Source organism: Hipposideros armiger, unplaced genomic scaffold (genome assembly GCF_001890085.2).
Source record: "Hipposideros armiger isolate ML-2016 unplaced genomic scaffold, ASM189008v1 scaffold_658, whole genome shotgun sequence".
Taxonomy (NCBI): Eukaryota; Metazoa; Chordata; class Mammalia; order Chiroptera; family Hipposideridae; genus Hipposideros; species Hipposideros armiger.
The window spans coordinates 464,857-483,761 of NW_017732008.1; the positions used below are offsets into that span (position 1 = coordinate 464,857).

Genomic DNA, 18,905 nt, shown 5'->3' on the forward strand with positions numbered 1-18,905 from the left:
CTCTTTCCTTTTCCTTTTCTAACAGTATACTTTTAGATTTCAGCTAATTCAGTTTCCCTAAATCTAACCAATGTTGCAATATGCACGAGGTTGGACAATTAAGTTCACAAATTCATCCTAGAAAAAGTGCTTCGTAACCTCATTGCTGAATATTTACGCACTACAGTCACCTTTGAAGTACTCCCCTTGGGAAGCTATGCATTGATGCCAGCACCTAGTCCACCCTTCAGAGCAATTCTGGAACTCTTTTTCTGGAACGGCCATCAGAGCTGTTGTCGTATTACCTTTGATGTCCTGAATGTCATCAAAATGTCTTCCTTTCAATATTTCCTTTATCTTCGGGTAAAGAAAGAAGCCATTGGGGGCCAGATCAGGTGAGTAGGGAGGGTATTCCAATACAGTTATTTGTTGACTGGCTCAAAACTCCCTCACAAACAGTGCCGTGTGAGCTGGTGCATTGTCATGATACAAGAGCCATGAATTGTTGGCGAAAAGTTCAGGTCTTTTTCATCTGACTTTTTCACGCAGCCTTTTCAGCTCTTCCAAATAGTAAACTTGGTTCACTGTTTGTCCAGTTGGTGCAAATTCATATGAATAATCCCTCTGATACCAAAAAAGGTTAGCTACTTGGTTGCAACAATTTCGCAAACTTGTCAGACCTCGTATGGCTTACATATTAATTACATACAAATTGATGATTATCTCAAATAATATTAATAATATGATATAAAGAAAATGCCCCAAATATGTATTACATTATTATCATCATCATTAAAAATATATTTTAGTAACTTTCCACTGTATTTTTAGCATTGTACCAAGTGGTTTAGGAATTACAGCATGTGACAAAAAATAATTCTGGTTTCAGTACACAAGATAGGGACTTTCTCCAGTTTCGCATTTATTTGTTGTCTAATAACTGTTTTCATCTTAATTAAAATATTTTTATTGGTTCATGATGAATAATATTGAAGCATTAAGTGTGTTTGATACAGTTAAATTATACATACATGCAGTTATATTATATTTTTGAATCATTTCTAGTCAATATTTTGAATTACAGGAATGCCAGTGACCTTGAATAGATAAACAGAGGAAACTAATTGTTGGCTGCGCGAATTCATAGTGACTCCTTTAATATTGAAAAAAGGAGTGCTTCTATAATCACTATACAAATATATATATATGTATGTATCTGTATATGGAATTATATTTATCCTTAAGTGTAAAAATCAGTGTATCCTGTAGACTAAGACAAATTACTACTGTTTTATTTAACTGTCTTCCATTTTGAATGTTTTACTTAATATGAAAGAAACAGAGGCTATTAGGCCATGAGATTTCTTTTCTAAGCCAAAGATGCTTTCTGGTTAGTAGATATATTTTGAGTTACTGAACTTCAGAAGGAATTGCTGTTCCATTGTCCAAAGGAGGGGGTCCCGCAGAAGCAAGCGTAGGATTCCTCCACGTTTCAGGAGCCCCAGCTTCAGTGCGAAGCACCATCTGTCTCGCAGCTGAAAATCATTTATCTTCAGCATCATTCCCCCCTCTCCGTTTCTGGCTTTTTTCCAAGCAAGTAAGAGGTGTTACCTTTACAGTGTTAGTAAATGAGTGTATGCACTCATTTAAACTGCAAAGTTTAGTGGCTTGTTTTAGCTTAAAACAAAGCAGCACTGGTGTCTAAACTGTTATTTTTGTATTTTGATGGGTGATTTCACAATTTTAATTTTTTTTAAAGAGCTAGTCTTCTAGTGACCGTTTCTAACAATTCACGATCTATATATAAGACATGCTGTAGTTCAGAGGCGAGACACACTGTTGTTTACCTGGACAACGTTGGCATACACGTGATCAAAGACATTCACAACACTTCAGTCATTTTTGTTGGACCTACTGAGAGAGCACATTTGTGTAATGTTAAAGGAATGAGTCAGCTGCCTATTGTGACATACGGTTTGCATTATGAGAACAGAATGTTAATAGCAAAAAAAAAACACAAAAAAAACATTGGTAAACATGAGAGAATTCCAGATTTATGTTACTTTAAAAGAAAGAGTTGATTTCACTTCCATCAGGACAGGACTTATAATGGTCCATATACTGTATTTTATCACTAAATAATGATTGTCTAATTATAATTTTATAAGATGTTAAATGGATAGTTTCTAGTACTTCAAATGTGTTTATACTTTGATGATGTTCCCATAATGTTTTTAAAAATGCTTATTTTAATTCAGGTTTCTGGTTATTACTATTCTCAATATTAACACCATAACTGAAAACACAGCATTTGTAAAGTGGTCTTGCTCTGCATTTTGTCAAGAAAGTAATTGGGAAATTTACATCTTCTCTCTCTTCTCAATTTACTCTTGTCTTTGATAACACCTTCTAAGGTATACTAGAAGAAAGAGGAATAAACTTTAAATTGCATCCGTGCAATTCAGATACTTGGAGCACTTGCTTTCTATGCATGTAGAAATGTATCTGTCATCACATACAATAAATTAAAGTTTTAATTTAGAGCAAAGATAGATGGACCTCAATTAATGCTTAAAACACAGTATTTTTCTAGTGGATAAAGTAAAATTTTAAAAAATAAGTAAGTGTAGTATTGGGGTAATCTGCTTTATCATTATTTGAGTATTTATTTAATTTGGATCATTAAAAGTCGTTATACATACTACAGTATTTAATATTTTCTAATACACACTCTTAGCTTTCTAAATAAAAGAAGATTGTGGACCAACGAGTCTTGTTATTACTGATAGACTTGTTTCTTCTCTGCCTGGTTGTCACTAAAGCTGAAGCTTATGCTTTTGTGCTGCACGAATATTTTTTTGTTAAGAGAAAAATTATTCATATGTTAAGAATAATGAAAGAAAATCAAGCACCAGATCGGGAAGCAAGTGTGTGTTTCTGTAGAGAAATCAGAATGAGGAGGCGTTTGACCTCCAGGCCCCCGGCCTGAAAGCAGAGCCAGCCTATCAGGATTGTGCCTAACAACAGTTTTGTGATACAAAAAGGTAAAATAAGGAGACGGTTCAAGTCTCTTTGTTAGATAATTAAAAATTTCAAGCAGTTTAAGGAGACTGTGTTTTTCCACAACATATATATGCATATGAAATTTTCAAACCCACCTTACGTAGAAGTATTTCTCACTTTTTCTGCAGTTCTGACCAACCAAGATTTTGTAGAGCTTCTTGTATTTTCTATTATGAACATAACAAATATAATATACTGTTGACATGTTTTTCAAAACAACAAATGCTAGGCCCCTGACCCCACCTCCCGCTGGAGACATTGTGACGTGTTCTTCCTCCTGCTCCCCACATGAGAAATGGTAGTCCAAAGTAATCTACAGTTACTTTTTGTATTGTTTTTTGTAAATAGAATGTTAATATTTTATTATATTATGTGGCATACATATTTCATAAGCAGTAAATCTTTAAGAAAGCCTTTGTAGGTGTAAATGCATCAGTATGTGAAACGTAATGTGTGAAAGCGTACATATGTGTATATTCCCCCCTTTGGTTGTTGTGACCAAGTTTTTACACTATGGTAATTTAAAAACAATTCTAAAAACAGTAAATTATCACAGAATATTCATGTTAATTACAGTGAAGGACATGAAGATGAGGAACTAATTGTTTGATATAGTTTCTAAGGCTGGACCAATTTCAAGGGCAATTTCTTATTTCAATATATGGACCATAATTTATCAAGACACTTTTGTCTCTTTTTCTCTCTGTCATACTTGCCTGGGAAAATCCCAGCTCCTGTCGATGACTATATACTCTTAGACATCAAGTAGGTAACATGGCTGCAACACACACACACACACACACACACACACACACACACACACACACAAATTCATATGAGCATGTTGATTAGTCTCATTTTATGTTTAGATTGCAGTCCTCATCAGGTCATTAAAATTGCCCAGAAATTCAACTGTCTTGTTTCTTCAATTTGTTCTTTGATTTGAGTTGACTATTTTCTGCCCCCCTTTTTCCTCTCCTCTCTCATCACCTCCTCTCATCTTTTATCTTCTCTAATCCTTACAGCCCTTCATCTTTCTCACTTAGAGCTAATGACTTCTTATTTAAATGATAAAATGCGTGCAATTGGAAGAGAAATTCCATGTTTTCTCATCACTAAATCTTCTGAACTACTGATTTTAAATGTTGTAGTGACTCAGCCTTTGTTTTTATTGTAATGAATGAACTCCCTCTCCTTTTATTTGAGGACAGTCACTTCACTTGTGGATTTGACTATATCTTTTTACGCTTGTTCAAGGAATTTGTTCCTGCATTTATTCTCACTCTGTTCTGTTTTCATCAATTTTCCCGTTAGTTTCACATCAGCATAAATACATGTGCAATAGTATCCAACAAAATGTCTATTCCTTTAGTCTATGTCATCCCCTGTGTCCTGCATTATTTCTTGCCTCTATTTGTAGAAAAATTCCTTGAGTTTCTCTACTTCCTAACCATCAAGCTGTTCTAGCCCCTTCACCCCTGAAACTACAATGTAGAAGTCACCAATAATCTCCATGTTTTGAAACTGATAGCCATTTCTCAGGCTCCCACTTTTTTGCCAACTCAGTATTATTTAAATTTTTCTTAATGAAAACATTCGTCATTTGAATGCCAGAACTGCACACTTTCTTGGTTTTCATTTAACTTCAATGGCTGTTCCTTAACCATCCCCTAGCTTCATCTTATTCTGACTAATTGATAAAATTCGACACGCCCCTGGTCTCCTACCTGACCTCATTATCATAAACTGGTTACTTCACAAATTGTTTCTCTATTCCTATTCTACCTGCCAGTCCAGACTCCTTTATCCAACCATTCACTCAACATCTCTTCTTTGAGGTCTTAATAGGTATCTCAGAACTAACATATCTAAAACAGAAGTCTTGCATTCCACCTTTCAAACTTTGTTTTGCCCAAGTGTCCCTTTCTCAATAAATGGCACTTTACTGAGTTAAAAAGAGAGTAGTGGTTGTCCTTGAGTTCTCTTTCTTTTACTTTCAATATCCATTTATCAATCAGACTGGCCAGCTCTCCCTTTGAAATAGAAATCAAATAATACTGCAGAGGGTCTGAGGACATGACACAGTGGAAAAAGGAACCAAAATTTCAAGAACTTTGTGGCAAAAGTTAAAAGAGATATCTATAGCTCTAATGGTATTTGAAAGATGGAGTGAGGATGATGGTAATGCTAATTCATAGTAGTTAGAAAGAACTTGGATTGAACTAGAAACAAAGAAAAATGTGTGGGGAAAAGCTGTTCTGGTCCACTGAGATAAGAGACAAGCAAAGAGATTAATGACTGGGTGTTTGTATTCCAGTCTTAAAATGGACAACCCCATTGCCTAATTGACTAGGGGAGAGAGGGGGAAAAAAATGAGGCAATATTAAAAGGCAGACTGACATCAATCACCTCAGTAAAGTAGGAGCGAAGATGATCTCTTAGGATATACCTTGACAAGAATAGAAAACATTGGAAACAGCCGCTATGAGGTATCAAAGGACGAGAAATAAAGGGAACAGTAAGTATCTGGAAGGGCCCAGTCTTGATGCATTAGTTGTGTGGATTTTCTGAGATTTTCCAATCTCAGATGAGCTTCTGCTTTCTCCTGGACTCAAGGGCAGGGACTGACATCACCCCATAAATGTACCACAGGCTGTGCACACTGGGTGACTAGAGAAGAATGACTAAATAGAGAGAGTGCCAACCTTGTACCAATATTTATATATTGATGGCACGTGCAAAATATTGAAATAATCATACTCTTTGGGGCTGTTCAAAGTCACTGTCTTTCCTCTATTTTATTCCTTCTTATGCCATTCTTACCTCATACCCCCTCTTTGCCAGTCAATTGTTTGGTGTACATATTTTTGTTTGTATTTGTTCTTTAATATTCATATTGTTTTTGTATCTCAGCATTGCTTGATTTGGGGGTTATCTGGTCCACCTTCTTATTTGTCACAATCAGCATTGTGTCTAAGGTCTAGTCATGTTATTGTGTGCACATTTAATCATTATTTTTAGTTGATCATTCTGTATAATACACCATGACATGTATCTACCATATTTTGCCTATCTCTCCTACTAGTGGTAGACAACCAGATTGCCTCCAACTCCTTAGTATCACAAACAATAATGAGATTTCTCACAAAAGCCCTTTCTGTATCTATGAGAATTCAATGATCAAATACTCAGGAATGGAGCTTCTGGGTTATAGAGTATAGGAACATTCAATTTGTTTAAGCACTCTGGATTGTTTTTGAAATGAACAAATTAACAATTAAAAGGATAACATTAAATGGAGAGAGAGTTCATTCATTTAATCTTTGAATTCTGTAACTTATCTATGCATTATACCCGTCCTGCAATTTAGTTCATTTATATTGCTTTGACAATTTCAGCCATTATGTTTTCTTATATTTTTCATTTGATTCACTTATTAATGTCGTCTTCTTATTTTCTCAATTACAAATATTTCCTCCTTCATCCTTAGGTAGATACTATCTTCATTTCCTTCTCTTAGAATTTTGTTTCTATGGAAAGTTTAACCTAGATAAAAAAATTCGCCCTATTCCTAATTGGAGTAAAATTTTCTTTCATTTGTGATATTGTAACAATCACAGAGATTGCTTGATTTCAGTGGAATATTTGCCTGAAAATATACATGGTTTTATCAAATTGTTAATTAATTTATGTTTCAGTAGATTTCTTTTGTCCAACAGAGGAAATATTTTTTTGTGTGCCAGGGAATGATCATGGCTATTCTCTTTATTAGCTTGTTTATAATGTTTTCTTTGATAAAAAAGTGAATTGTCTTTATTTGTATAATTTATCATAATCCTGTGCAGTATGTGTAATAAGGTAAGATTATAGTTTTGTTGGATTACTGAACAACCTTAGGGAATTTTCTAATTCTGAAAGTATCTTCAAATTAAGATTTGTTTTTATTGTTATACATTTTCAACAAATTTTGGGAGCTAAGATATGTGTTTGTGTTACAATAAAATATATATTGTTTTAGAAAAGTTAATTTATTAACTTTGTAATTTAACAGATATTTACTCTAGATATGAACTGGGTGCTAGATATCGAAAAATAACATTTTCAAAACCCAGATTCATTTAATTTTCTACGACATGCTTTTGCAATTCGTTTGATTGGTAAAATGAAAGCATCCATTAGTGCAAGAGAATAAGAGGGCTAGCTAGCTCCATTTGAGTAGATATACTGAAAGGAAAATTTGCAAATTAGTTCAGTGAGGTAGGTTGGGGTTAGTTGCCAGAAGTCTTTCTAAATTTGATCAAATGCAGTGTCAGAAAACGAATCTGGATTTAGGTAATGAGACACCTTATGTGAAATGATTACTGCAATAAGGTGAAGGGGCCATTGCAATAGGGAGAATGTGCCCACCTCCTCAAAGTCTAAGCAGAAAAGGGCTTTCATTTTATAAAGCGGAGTAAATAATGCTAGAAGGAATATGATGTGAAAAGGTAGGATGATTGAGGGTGGTGTAAGATTAGGGACTGTAGGTAGAGCAAAAACCTTTGGGCTCCTAAGTCAGCCTATTCTTAGGAGAGGTTATGAAAGAAGGGTTGAGTCTGCTAAACAGAGGATGGGTCAAAGTTCAGGAACCCTGGGGACGGAGAGAAGTTCTGTTAAGTTTTGGTAGCAGGCCTTTTGTATAGCTTACTCAGTGGCACAAGCAGTTCAGCTAATCATTCATGAAGCAAAAAATGGGAATTTGGAGGGTCTTTGTTTGGCCTTGTCATGAGTAAACACGGGGAGTGCCCTGAATCTTATCTAGGTCAAATGGGGAAGGGTGGTTCTTTGCATAAGCCATTTCCAGAACTCAAAAGGGAGGAGGAATTTCCTTAACCTTTGTTATTTTCCAGGATCACTGGGCTAGTGTAAAGTTCAACACTGTCAGGATGGAGATGAAGATAAGAAATTTTGGAGCAGTGTTTTGGTAACTACATGTGAAAGACTGGTAGAAACCCACAGAACGAAGACCAGATAATTAAAGAATACATAGTTCCACTGAAGTTTGATTGTAGTGGCAGAGCAGAACTCGGTTTTTGAACAGTCTAAGCAGTACTGTTGTGTGGGCAAGCGTAGTGGCAATACCCAGTGCAGCCTCTAACAGTAAGGGAAGCATGGTTTCCCAGTGTAAATATTTGGAAGCTCTGTTTTTAAAGATTAGATTTCCTTCTAATCAATCCCCTCCCAATAAAACTACTGACATTGTGAGTTGCTCTGCATATCAAGGGAAAAGATATGAGAAGTTTCTCTGAGGGCTGCTTTAAAAGCTGGTGAAAGGGGTAACCTGTCTCTCTCTCACTTGCTTAAAACAAAACTATAAAATGAATAAAATGGTAAGTCTACATACATTTATAATTAGTGATTGTTAATTAAATGTAAAGATAAAAAATGTGCTTAATGTACAAAATGCCAATCTAAAAACTGCTGACATTAAAGCAAGAAATTTAAATGAGAAAGTCCCTTTCAAGTGAAATACCCTAATAAAAGGCAAAAAATATGAAACTGAAATAAAAATTTTATATTGTTGTTTGACTGTAGATGATAACTGAATCTTCAAACAATATATATTCTGCAAATTCTAGTCTTAAAATCCATAAAGTCTTGAGTCTGAGACTCTAACAGCATTGAGTAGTCAGCTATTTTATTATAGTCTTTCAAACAAATTCAGCTAGCATTGCCAAAGGTAATGTTACATTAGTAATTGGATCCTAAAAGTTATCACTGTGAGTGAGGATATGGATATCAAAGTTTTTGGTGAAATAGCCAAAACAACAGGTCTAAAAAGATACAGTTCTTATGTGTACAATCAAAATAAAAAAGAGAAATTATACTATTATGATTAAGAAAATGGAGAAAATATTTAGTAGGACTTCTACAGAGAACTTCAAAATCTAAGGTTCAAAAGGAAACTAAACCTAGGATACTTTTAGGTCTACATATAGGAGAGTCATGTTTATTCTATTGTAAATAATGTTTGCTTCAATATGCATAGTTTTATTTGTCTTTAAAAATATTTCTTTTAGCATAATTTATTTACTGTGTGATTATCTCATTTCAGAGAAAGTTAGCTGACCTCTCCCATTGAGGACACAAGATAATGAAGAAAACTCAGTGAGAGAAATAGTCAATTGAACATTGAATGGCATTTTAATGAAAAATCGCAGTATCTAATTATTGAAACAGGCTGCTAGAAGCCTGCCAAAGTTTAGTTCAGAATCTTGTAGACACTTATGGAAGTATATTGGGAACTCATCAAACCCGTGCGAAAGGGGTTGCTGACAGATTGAGAATTCCAATACAGCTCCTTCCCTGGAGTTTAACTCTTTTGGTCTTCAGGACACCAAAAGGATCCCTTGATATCCCCTCCCTCCTGTAGGTGCTGAGTGGTGGTGCCACCTCCCTTTAGGCTGATAGACTGGAACAAGGGGCACTCTATAGTGCCCAGTCTCTGCATGGGATTTTGTGATATCTCAACTTTGCCATAATTACTGCCCAGATACTTATGGTGTAATACCTAGAGGGTTTACAGCTGTGGAAATCACTTTTGAATAGGCCTCATCATTACAGCAAGTGTTATTGTCAGAATAAAGCGGTTCAAATTTCGTAGCTTTCATTGTTAGGAAGGATAAGCTGTATCCCATTTTTCTTTTTGATTCATTCTGGCCTTTATTTTGACTTGACTCTTGGCATTGGTGGAAATTCAGACCGTTTTTATTTTGTTTCACAGGCCTGATATTTCTGGATCTTGTGTATTAAGGTTTTCTCACAAAAAGCCATTCTGAAGATTTGGCCACATTATCAGGTGCCCGAAGTGCTCCCTTTAGACCTTCGCCCACTCCCAATCAAACGTGTTGCAGAATATCCTAAATGAGACCTCCATGAGGGCCGCGGATGGCTTCTTGAAGGCCAGTAGCCATGTGGCTGGGAGCCCCTTGCCCATAATAAACACACTGCATACGATGGTGTTCTGCCCTTCTGACTGAAACCTTCTTTTCTCTTCTCACCTTTAGCCTTCAGTCATCTGAGAAATGCTATTCACATCTACTCTGAAGCTGAACAAAACAGTCATTCTCTGCTTCATCTACTCTTTCTCAATGGTATCTACCTCTTCTATAGGGCTTGTCCCAATCCACAGATTCCCACACCCATTCCCCCTACCACTTAAAGATAGAAAATTCTTTGAAAGCAAGAACCATGTCATACTTATTTTAACTTTTTTTTTTTAAGATTTTTTTTTTCTCCATTGGGGAATTGGGGGAGGGAACAGCATTGGGGAATCGGGGAGGGGAACAGACAAGTTGCTGTTCTTTTGTTCTTTAGTTTAGTTGAGGAGGACGTCGCTTCACTGGCCCATGTTGGTATTATCATTGTGCTTTTCCTGGGTGAGGCAGATCAGTCGCTGTCCATCGGATGGCCGCTCACGGTGGCTCACGCTGGCTGCCTGCCACTCACGGTAGCTTATGGCAGCCCACTGCAGTCCCACTGTGGCCTACACTGTCGCCGGTGACTCATGGCAGCCCAGCTCCAGGTAGAGCTATTGTTCACCATTGTAGCTGTAGAGGGCAGCGTCACTGGTCCTCATGTGGGATCCGAACCGGTGGCCCTCCTGCTCAGAGCTGGCGTCCCAAGCCAACTCTTAACCAACGAGCCACTTGGCCGGCCCCTTATTTTTACTTTTTCACTCCTGTAATGCTTGTCACATAATGTGGTCTCAAAATATATCTATTGAGAGAGCAAAGGATTTTTTATGAGTGTTATGAGATGTTGGTCAATATTATAGAAAAAGGAAAATAATGATAAGCATTCATATCCCAAATCAGGGAATTTCAGAAAACACTAATGTTGCTATTTCTTATAAAATTATAAATGTATATATTCTTTAGCACATATTGCCCTCCCGGTAATGTGAAATTTCTCAATTTTTGTATTGGTTAATTTTCTTGTCTATGCTTAGATAGTATTGATCTGTAAACGCAAAGACTTTGCAAATTACAGTCATAAAATACAATGAAGAAACGTATTATAAGATGTCTTACAATTGGAAGATTTAAGCAGAGAACTTTACAATAGACACTAACTATTTGATCAAGAAGAGTTTCATAAATGAGTTAAGTACAATTTTGGAAGCCTTGTTAGCAGTTGCCAAGCCAAGAAGTTCCAATAGTTAGCCACTACTTTTAGAGTATTAGCAACCTGAAGGAGTTAGTGCAGGATCTAAACTTGTCTGACATTCTCTCACGATTACCTTCCTGAATTACATATTTAGAAAAGCACACAAAAGGTTTGAGTAAAAAATACACCTTGTGTGTATTTATAGGAGAAGCATATATATTTATATTTATATTATTTATATTTATATTTATATTTATATATTTATATATATATAGTATTTTTTTTAACTTCACCTAATTTATCTTCCTAGAACAAACCTAATGATCAGACTTCATTATTTTAGCATCATCTCTGATCTCTTGGTGAACAACAAGACTTTAAAATGATTTATGACTTATATTAATGTGAACTATGTTTTAATCAATTTTCAGATTTAAAAAAATCAACCTTGAAAGAATTCCAGGAAAATTTGATTTTAAACACACTCATAAGGATAAAAATGAAATTCAGAACCAGCTGTTTTATAGGTTTGAATATTCATACCATATATAGTTTCTTGAGTCATAAAGTATGATTTCATTATTTTTAAATAAGAGCTTAGGCAGCAGGTTGCAAAGCAGGAAACTGACAGTCATTAAAAGTCACTCTAAACTTCTGAATTAGTCTATAAATATCAGTGCATTTCCTTTGGTAAATCAGTTTTGCAACCTGGATATGCTAAATTTGTTTAAAGAAAGGACTGTTGACTACAAACCATTTTTTTTTAATTAGCCTTACAAAATGTTGAATTTATAGAATAATTAATACCAGTTGAGCTCACAATATTTTGTCAATGTGGTTACTGGTTTTTACATAAAATTTGAGATGAAAATAACTCATCTAAAGACATCTACCTTTAATGTTTATGTTTTAAAATTTTTCTTTAGAGATTTAAAACTCCTCCCGAGGGCCGGCCGAGTGGCTCAGTTGGTTAAGAGTTAGCTTAAGAGTGTGAGCTCTGAGCAACAGGGTCGCTGGTTCGATTCCCACATGGGCCACTGAGCTGTGCCCAAGCTGAGCTGCCCCTCCCTGAGCTGCCAACAGGTGGCAGGATGGCTCAGCTGGTGAGAGGACATGCTCCTAACAAGACTGCCTGTTCGATGGTGGGCTATGCCCGCCTGCAACTAAGACCGAACTCAGCACCTTGAGCTGAGCTGCCACATGGATGGCTCAGTGGACACAGCATGAACTCTTAACAACAAGGCTGCTGGTTCGACTCCCGCAGGGAATGGTGGCTATGCCCACCCGCAACTAAGACTGAACTCCACACCTTGAGCTGAGCTGCTGCCCAGATGGCTCGGTGGATAGAGCATGTGCTCTTAACAGCAAGCTTGCTGGTTCAACTCCCACATGAAAAAGTAAATAAATAAATAAATAAAATAAAACTCCTCCCAATTGGCTTTAAACTTGGAGTGATCATGTTTTAATAAATTATGAATTATAAATTTTTTAATCATGTTGAATATTCCATTTATATTTTTTAACATGGCCAGATTTACTGTAGCTATCAATTGAATTTATAAGGTTGTCTAATGATGTTTATAACATGTTATAAATACTTAATACAGGATCTTGCCTCTGGATTCTTAAGAGAGAGAAAAACAAAAAATATATAATGGTGTTTTGTAAAGAAACTCAAAAAATTACTCTTACTTTCCTTCCCCCACATATAATGAGATTACGTGTTTTGTTTTGTTTTTATATTAAGTTTTGGTCCTTCCATATTTTACAGATGTTGCTCCTCTGTCTGCTAGTTTGCAACGTTTCAGATGCAAAAATTGCTGCCTAATCTTGTTCTTCTGCATACAATGTTTCCTTTTTCTGGCTACTTTAAAGATCTTCTCACTGTTCCTGATTTGAACAATTTGATGTGTTATGGTGTAGTTTTCTTCTTGTTTTCTGTATTTGTGATTTGTTAAGCTTTTTGAATCCTTGGGTTCATATTTTTGGAAAATCCTCAGCCTATATTTCTTCAAATATTCTTCTGTCCCTCTCCTCTCTCTCTTTTGCTTCAGGGACTATTTGAGCATATGAAGTTTTTTCGTAATTCAGTGACCCACCATTCCTTCTTTCTTTCCCTCCCTCCCTCTCCCTTCTTCCTTCTGTGCATTAGAGTCTTTTTCTGTTACATTTTAGATAATTTCAATGTCAATTTCACTCCTTTTTTTCCCCTTCTTCTGCCATGTCTTATCTGCCACTAGTCCCATCTAGTATGTATGTATGTATGTATGTATGTATGTATGTATGTATGTATGTATTTATTTATTATCTCATACATTGTGGTCTCATTTCTAGAAGTTTGATTTGGGTGGTGTTTTTGGCTTTGTTTTTTTTTTTTCATCTTCTCTGTCTCTAACTGTTTAATCTCTCCCCTAGCTTCTCGAGTAAATGAAATGTATCTGAGTGCCCATGCCTATCACTACTATCATATATCATTTCTGGATCAGTTTTAATTGATTTTTCTTTCCATTATAGATTGTATTTTTCTGCTTCTTTGCATACTTACTTTTTTTTTTTTTTTAATTGGATACTAGGCTATGAATTTTACCATTTGGGTGTTAAATATTTGTGTATTTCTTAAAATGTTTTTGAACATAGTTTGGGATACAGTGAAGTTACTGGAAATTATTCAGGGGTTTTGATTTTAAGATTTATTGAGGCCAAAGGATCATTTATTATAGCTTTAATTTTTTTCTACTTATAAGGTGAGATACTTCTTAGTAATCTAATTGATATCCTATGAAGTATGAAATTCCCCTCCCTCTCTGCTAGCTCTTGTGTGAGCTATAGGCACTGTTCTCTCTAAACTTTGTGGGTGGCTCTTTCCTCATTCTTGGTCTGCTTACTAGAGTTTTTCTCCTTAAAGTTGCAGGTAAATATAACTAATAGATGTGTAGTAGGAAAAAGACAAGAAGATTAAGGAACTCGAGAGGAATTTCATTTAAGATATTTTTCTTATCTGCTAGGTCATTCATAATATTGAATACTTACATTTATTCTTACCCAGGATCCTTTGGAAGTTTTCAGAATATTGTTTGTAAATATTTTTTTTTAAATTTGAAAGAATTTGTGATTAAAATGCATTTACATAAAAGAGATTTATAAACATTCCTTCATTTATGCTTTAATATTTTGTTATTTTTATAGGATATAAACTGTGATCAAATTGAACATTTATTTGGCTGATCCTCATCATGAACCGAGCTTTTAGCAGAAAGAAAGGTAAGTGTGCCCATTTAATGGACCTGGGGTGGTCAATTGAAGATTACTATGAAAATCAAGCAGAGATGTTAAGAAACCAGTTTTTTCCGTTGTCATACCATATGGTTCAGGAATGAATTTAGACTAGAGAACACTAATCTGCAAACATTGCCAATTAACCTGTTTTGGTTATGGCTCTAATGAAAGAGTAGGCTTATTTAATACACTTAATTCAATATACATTTGTGACACTATGTTCTCTAACATGTTTATTCTGTGGTGTGAAGTTGCAAAAAAAAAAAAAAATTGAAACCAGTCTTAACGTCATCTCGCATAGCCATACAATACTAAATTCCCTGGGCGTAAGCTTGCCTTGATTTAAATTAACTCATGTATGTGTGTGTATGTACTCCACTTTTTACTGAATAATATGTGAGGCTTGATGATAGGTAAATTAATAGCCATGAGGCCAAATATTCCTTATAATTTTAAGATAGAAATTTAAAATAAAAATAAATGCAATGATCAGTATAAGAATGAAAGCAACAGCTTTTGTTTTTTTAAGGGTCAGTAAAACATGGCATTTGACAAAATATTTCATGATACACTCATAGGAAATACAGAAAAATGTGACAGTTTTATCTAGTTCAGTGAAGGTAAAATCATGTATTCTTTAATTCTCTAGTGGTAGGCACAAGATTGCCTCCTGTTTAACATGCTGTCTGAATTGGGAGAGAAAACTTGCAATGCTGCTCAAGTTCTTAGGTGATTAAAAGCTGGAGAAAATTATGGATGTGATAGGACTACAGATATGTGGAGGGGAAGATGACCAGTTAGGTCATATTATACACTATAAACTTGATAAGATACTGCTAATTGTCAAACATGGGTCCAGGAAATCTAGCACTTATTGTTATTTATAATATTGTTATTATTTGGAAGATTTACCTTAAGTGTTGTATTGGTAAAAAAATGACTGAAGAATTAAGTCAACAGTGTCATTATCAAAAGTTCCAGGTCATTTTCTAATGTATGAATAACTGAACAGCTCAGAAACAGGGAATAGAATGTTGTGTTTTATTCCATGCAGTCAAGCACAGTGTATTCTCTCTTTAAAAGACTAAATTGACACATTGTAACACGCTCGGATGAGAAAGGCTGGGATGACTTCAGAACTTTCAACCATGCCACAGGGAAGCATGGCTGAGAACCCTTGGTATGGTAATAAGAGTTGTCTTTCAGTGTTTGAAGGGCTGTCATTTGGTCATGGTACTAAGTTTAATTGAGTACAAATAGATGTAAATGATAAGGTCACTGATTTAATGTAGGAAAAATAATTCCAACAAAGTCATGCAAAAATACAATGGAATTACTCAAAGTACTAAAAATTTTTGTTACTGAATTGAGAAGTGTTCGTTTTGATGTGGTACAGAGGATTAATCTATTCAGTAGGGATTTAAGTAATGTGAACTTTCAACTCTTGGAAGCTAGGAATTTATTATTTTACTTACTTTTCTGAATAAGGGGAAGGCAAAGTGACATTTTTGTGGTCTGTAGCTTACTCTGATTTAAAATACATCCCAAAAGTAAAATAATGTTTCTTTTTTAGTCTCTTTACTAGTAAAAAAAACAAAACAAAAACAAACCTAGAAATAATTATCTTATATATGAAATATTTCTAATAAAGTAATGAAAGCTTTACATTTAAACTTATCACTTAAATCACACTATCTTATTTTTTTAAATCCTTCTGGACTTTATCTTTTTTATTTGCTTACAATTCTCTTTTTTCGATGGATTTAAAGTTGAAAACTCCACATTTCTAATTTACTTTTTATTTGAAGGGAATTTGGAGGGCTTTTTCATTGAGAAATCCCAAGAGTTCGATAGTAATATGAATAACTAGCAATTGTATATTTGTCTCATTTGAAGACAGTGGGAATACAACCATGAGGAAAATTAGAGTGATTTAGAGAATCAAGAAGTACTTGTTATTTCCTGCTTTGCTTCACTCTCTTTAAATTTCCTTTGACTTTTCTTAGTTTTCAGGTCTAATGATTAAATATATTTATCAGGAAATTATTAATCAATATTTTACCCTAATTCTAATTTAGCACTTGATGTTGGAAATTCTACCTTAAGTTCACCAATCACTCCTGACTCGCTCATTTAATGAGGTTGTTAAAGGAAAAATTGTTAGAGCCCCTGCTCCTAGTTTAAACCAATAGCACTATTTGACTGAAATTTAATTTGAGTTGGAAAACTTGAATTATATGAGAGTATTCATATATCCTGAAAATCGGGAGTTTATAGTACTAGAGAATATATAATTCAATTAATCTTGTCAATAATTGGCATCAACATACACTGTATACTGTACTTTAAACACAGAAAGTCTATCAGTAAAAACTTATCTCTGATTTCATAGGTATCCAATTTACTTAATTATCATGTGCAACTTTATTAAATCATCTTGGGCCTCAGAAGCCACAGGAAAAGAGATTGTTATCTTAAACCTAAACATAATTGTTTTTGTTCTTTTAATTAAATCTCCCAATTAGTAATTTGCCTGCTATTCTTTCATTAAATTAGCCAGGTACTTCACTGATTTCTTTGCAAATGCTCTAATGGTGTTAGAGCCACTCATGGATTCTGAAGAAGACTGAATGTATTACAGTTGCATCAGTTTTACAATTTTGAGTAGTTCTGTAAAAACTATTCTAACTTCATAAATAATTAAATTTTAACAAATGAATTTGTTTTATGACTCCTTTCTCTGTTAGCTTTTCTTTTTGAATTTTAAAATTCTAAACTCTATTTATTACCAAAAGTGAATATTTTAGTAAAAACGCATAAACATAGCATGTGAATAAATGTGATTATGTAAGTCAACTAATTATACTTTATTTTCCTTAACTTATCAGTTGACATACTGATGAGTAGATAAAATCATAGTGTATAGCACTTAGAATTCAATATTCCTTTTTATGACCCATTCACATGCATCCATTCATCTAATAACATTTAGTTTTAAGTTAATATACTCAAAATATTAAATTCTGATGATCTAAGAATAATGAAATTACTCTAACTTTCTTGATAAGATCTTCATGGACATGCATTTTGAATACCCAGATGTAGTGACCCAGCATTGAGAGTGATTTGACACTCGTTAAAAATTTTGCAGTGTTCGCCTTTTCTTTTATGTAAGTGTTCACTACTGAGTTAGTGATCATAGTTTAATTTCAAGGAAGGGAACACACACTACAATGTCTTCGTTCCCATTTCTGTACCAGTTACATGGATATCGCTGCTTCTGTGGGCACATACAGTGACCAGGGACCATCATTTGTACTAGCTCTTTAAGTGAACTCAACCACATCTATAGGAGTTAATATAAAGAGTTTTATTTTTTTTTCTTTTGCCAAACTATAAATTAGGATAAAAGTAAGGACTCGTTTTGGAAATCCTTCAGGTTTTATAAGTGTACTACTTATACTAGATGTATGTAATGAAAAACCTCTAAACTATCAGCACTTGACGTGTGGATATAAATTTTTTGTCAGTGTAGCAACTGCAGCTTGTCCACTAGTAATTTCATATTGTAATTATTTTAGTCTGTCACCAGTAACAACTGGATACACCTACCCTCTTTCTAGGTCACTGCAATGTGTGACTATAACAGCGGTAATATCATCAGTTTTCAAAAAATAGTAGCTTAAAGGAGAAAGTAGTTATCTCTGCCTCAGGATTGGAAGGAACCATCATATTCACGCTTCACTCAGACTTTACATCCTCCCGAGCAGTGTTGTATGTCTTGGAAAAGGAGACATGAGAAAAATTGAGTTTATGGGTAAAAAAAAAAGAGAGAGAAAAGAAATTGGATATCTTTTTAGAGCTCATAAAAGTAGATCTTGGGCATTTTTATTATTTTGGTGTATAGTATTGTGATTTATTTTAATATATGAGAGCAAGATATATACCAAATTTAAGTACAAATTTTTATTGAATTAATCATGTCACTATCCAGTAGCAATCATAAAAAGAAAACTATAATTAAAATGAAAATCCATAAAAAACTAAAGTTTTACACATTAATGTCAATGTCAATATGTCAATATTGCTTTTTTTTAAAAAGATTTTTATTGGGGAATTGAGGGGATGGGAACAGTGCTGGGGAATTGGGAGAAGGGGAACAGACAAGTTGCTGTCATTTTTGTTCTTCAATCTAGTTGTGGAGGACGTTGCTTCACTGGCCCATGCTGGTATTACCATTGCACTCTTCCCAGGTGAGGCAGATCAGTCAGCAGCTTCTGGATGGCCGCTCACTGCGGCTGCTGGCCACTCACACTGGCTGCTGGCTACACACAGTAGCCCATGGCAACCCACTGCCACAGGGGCTGCAGCCTACGCCCTTGCCGGCGACTCACGGCAGCCCAGCTCCAGGTTGAGCTGTTGTTCAGCATCTTAGCTGT

At 34.8% G+C, this 18,905-nt stretch overlaps 1 protein-coding gene across 17 annotated transcripts in view; it reads left to right on the plus strand.

Moving 5' to 3' along the window:
• Positions 1-18,905, plus strand: part of GULP1 (GULP PTB domain containing engulfment adaptor 1) — a 221,923-nt gene that overhangs the window by 107,783 nt on the left and 95,235 nt on the right. For 15 of the 17 annotated variants that reach the window (XM_019626115.1, XM_019626117.1, XM_019626116.1 and 12 more), the window contains exon 3: positions 14,377-14,451. In XM_019626115.1, coding sequence (XP_019481660.1) covers positions 14,424-14,451 — 28 coding nt within the window. In that variant the 5' untranslated portion in view covers positions 14,377-14,423. Of the gene's footprint in view, positions 1-10,088; positions 10,176-13,190; positions 13,200-14,373; positions 14,452-18,905 lie in introns of all 17 variants that reach the window. The other 2 variants (XM_019626112.1, XM_019626114.1) reach the window with 2 other exon arrangements.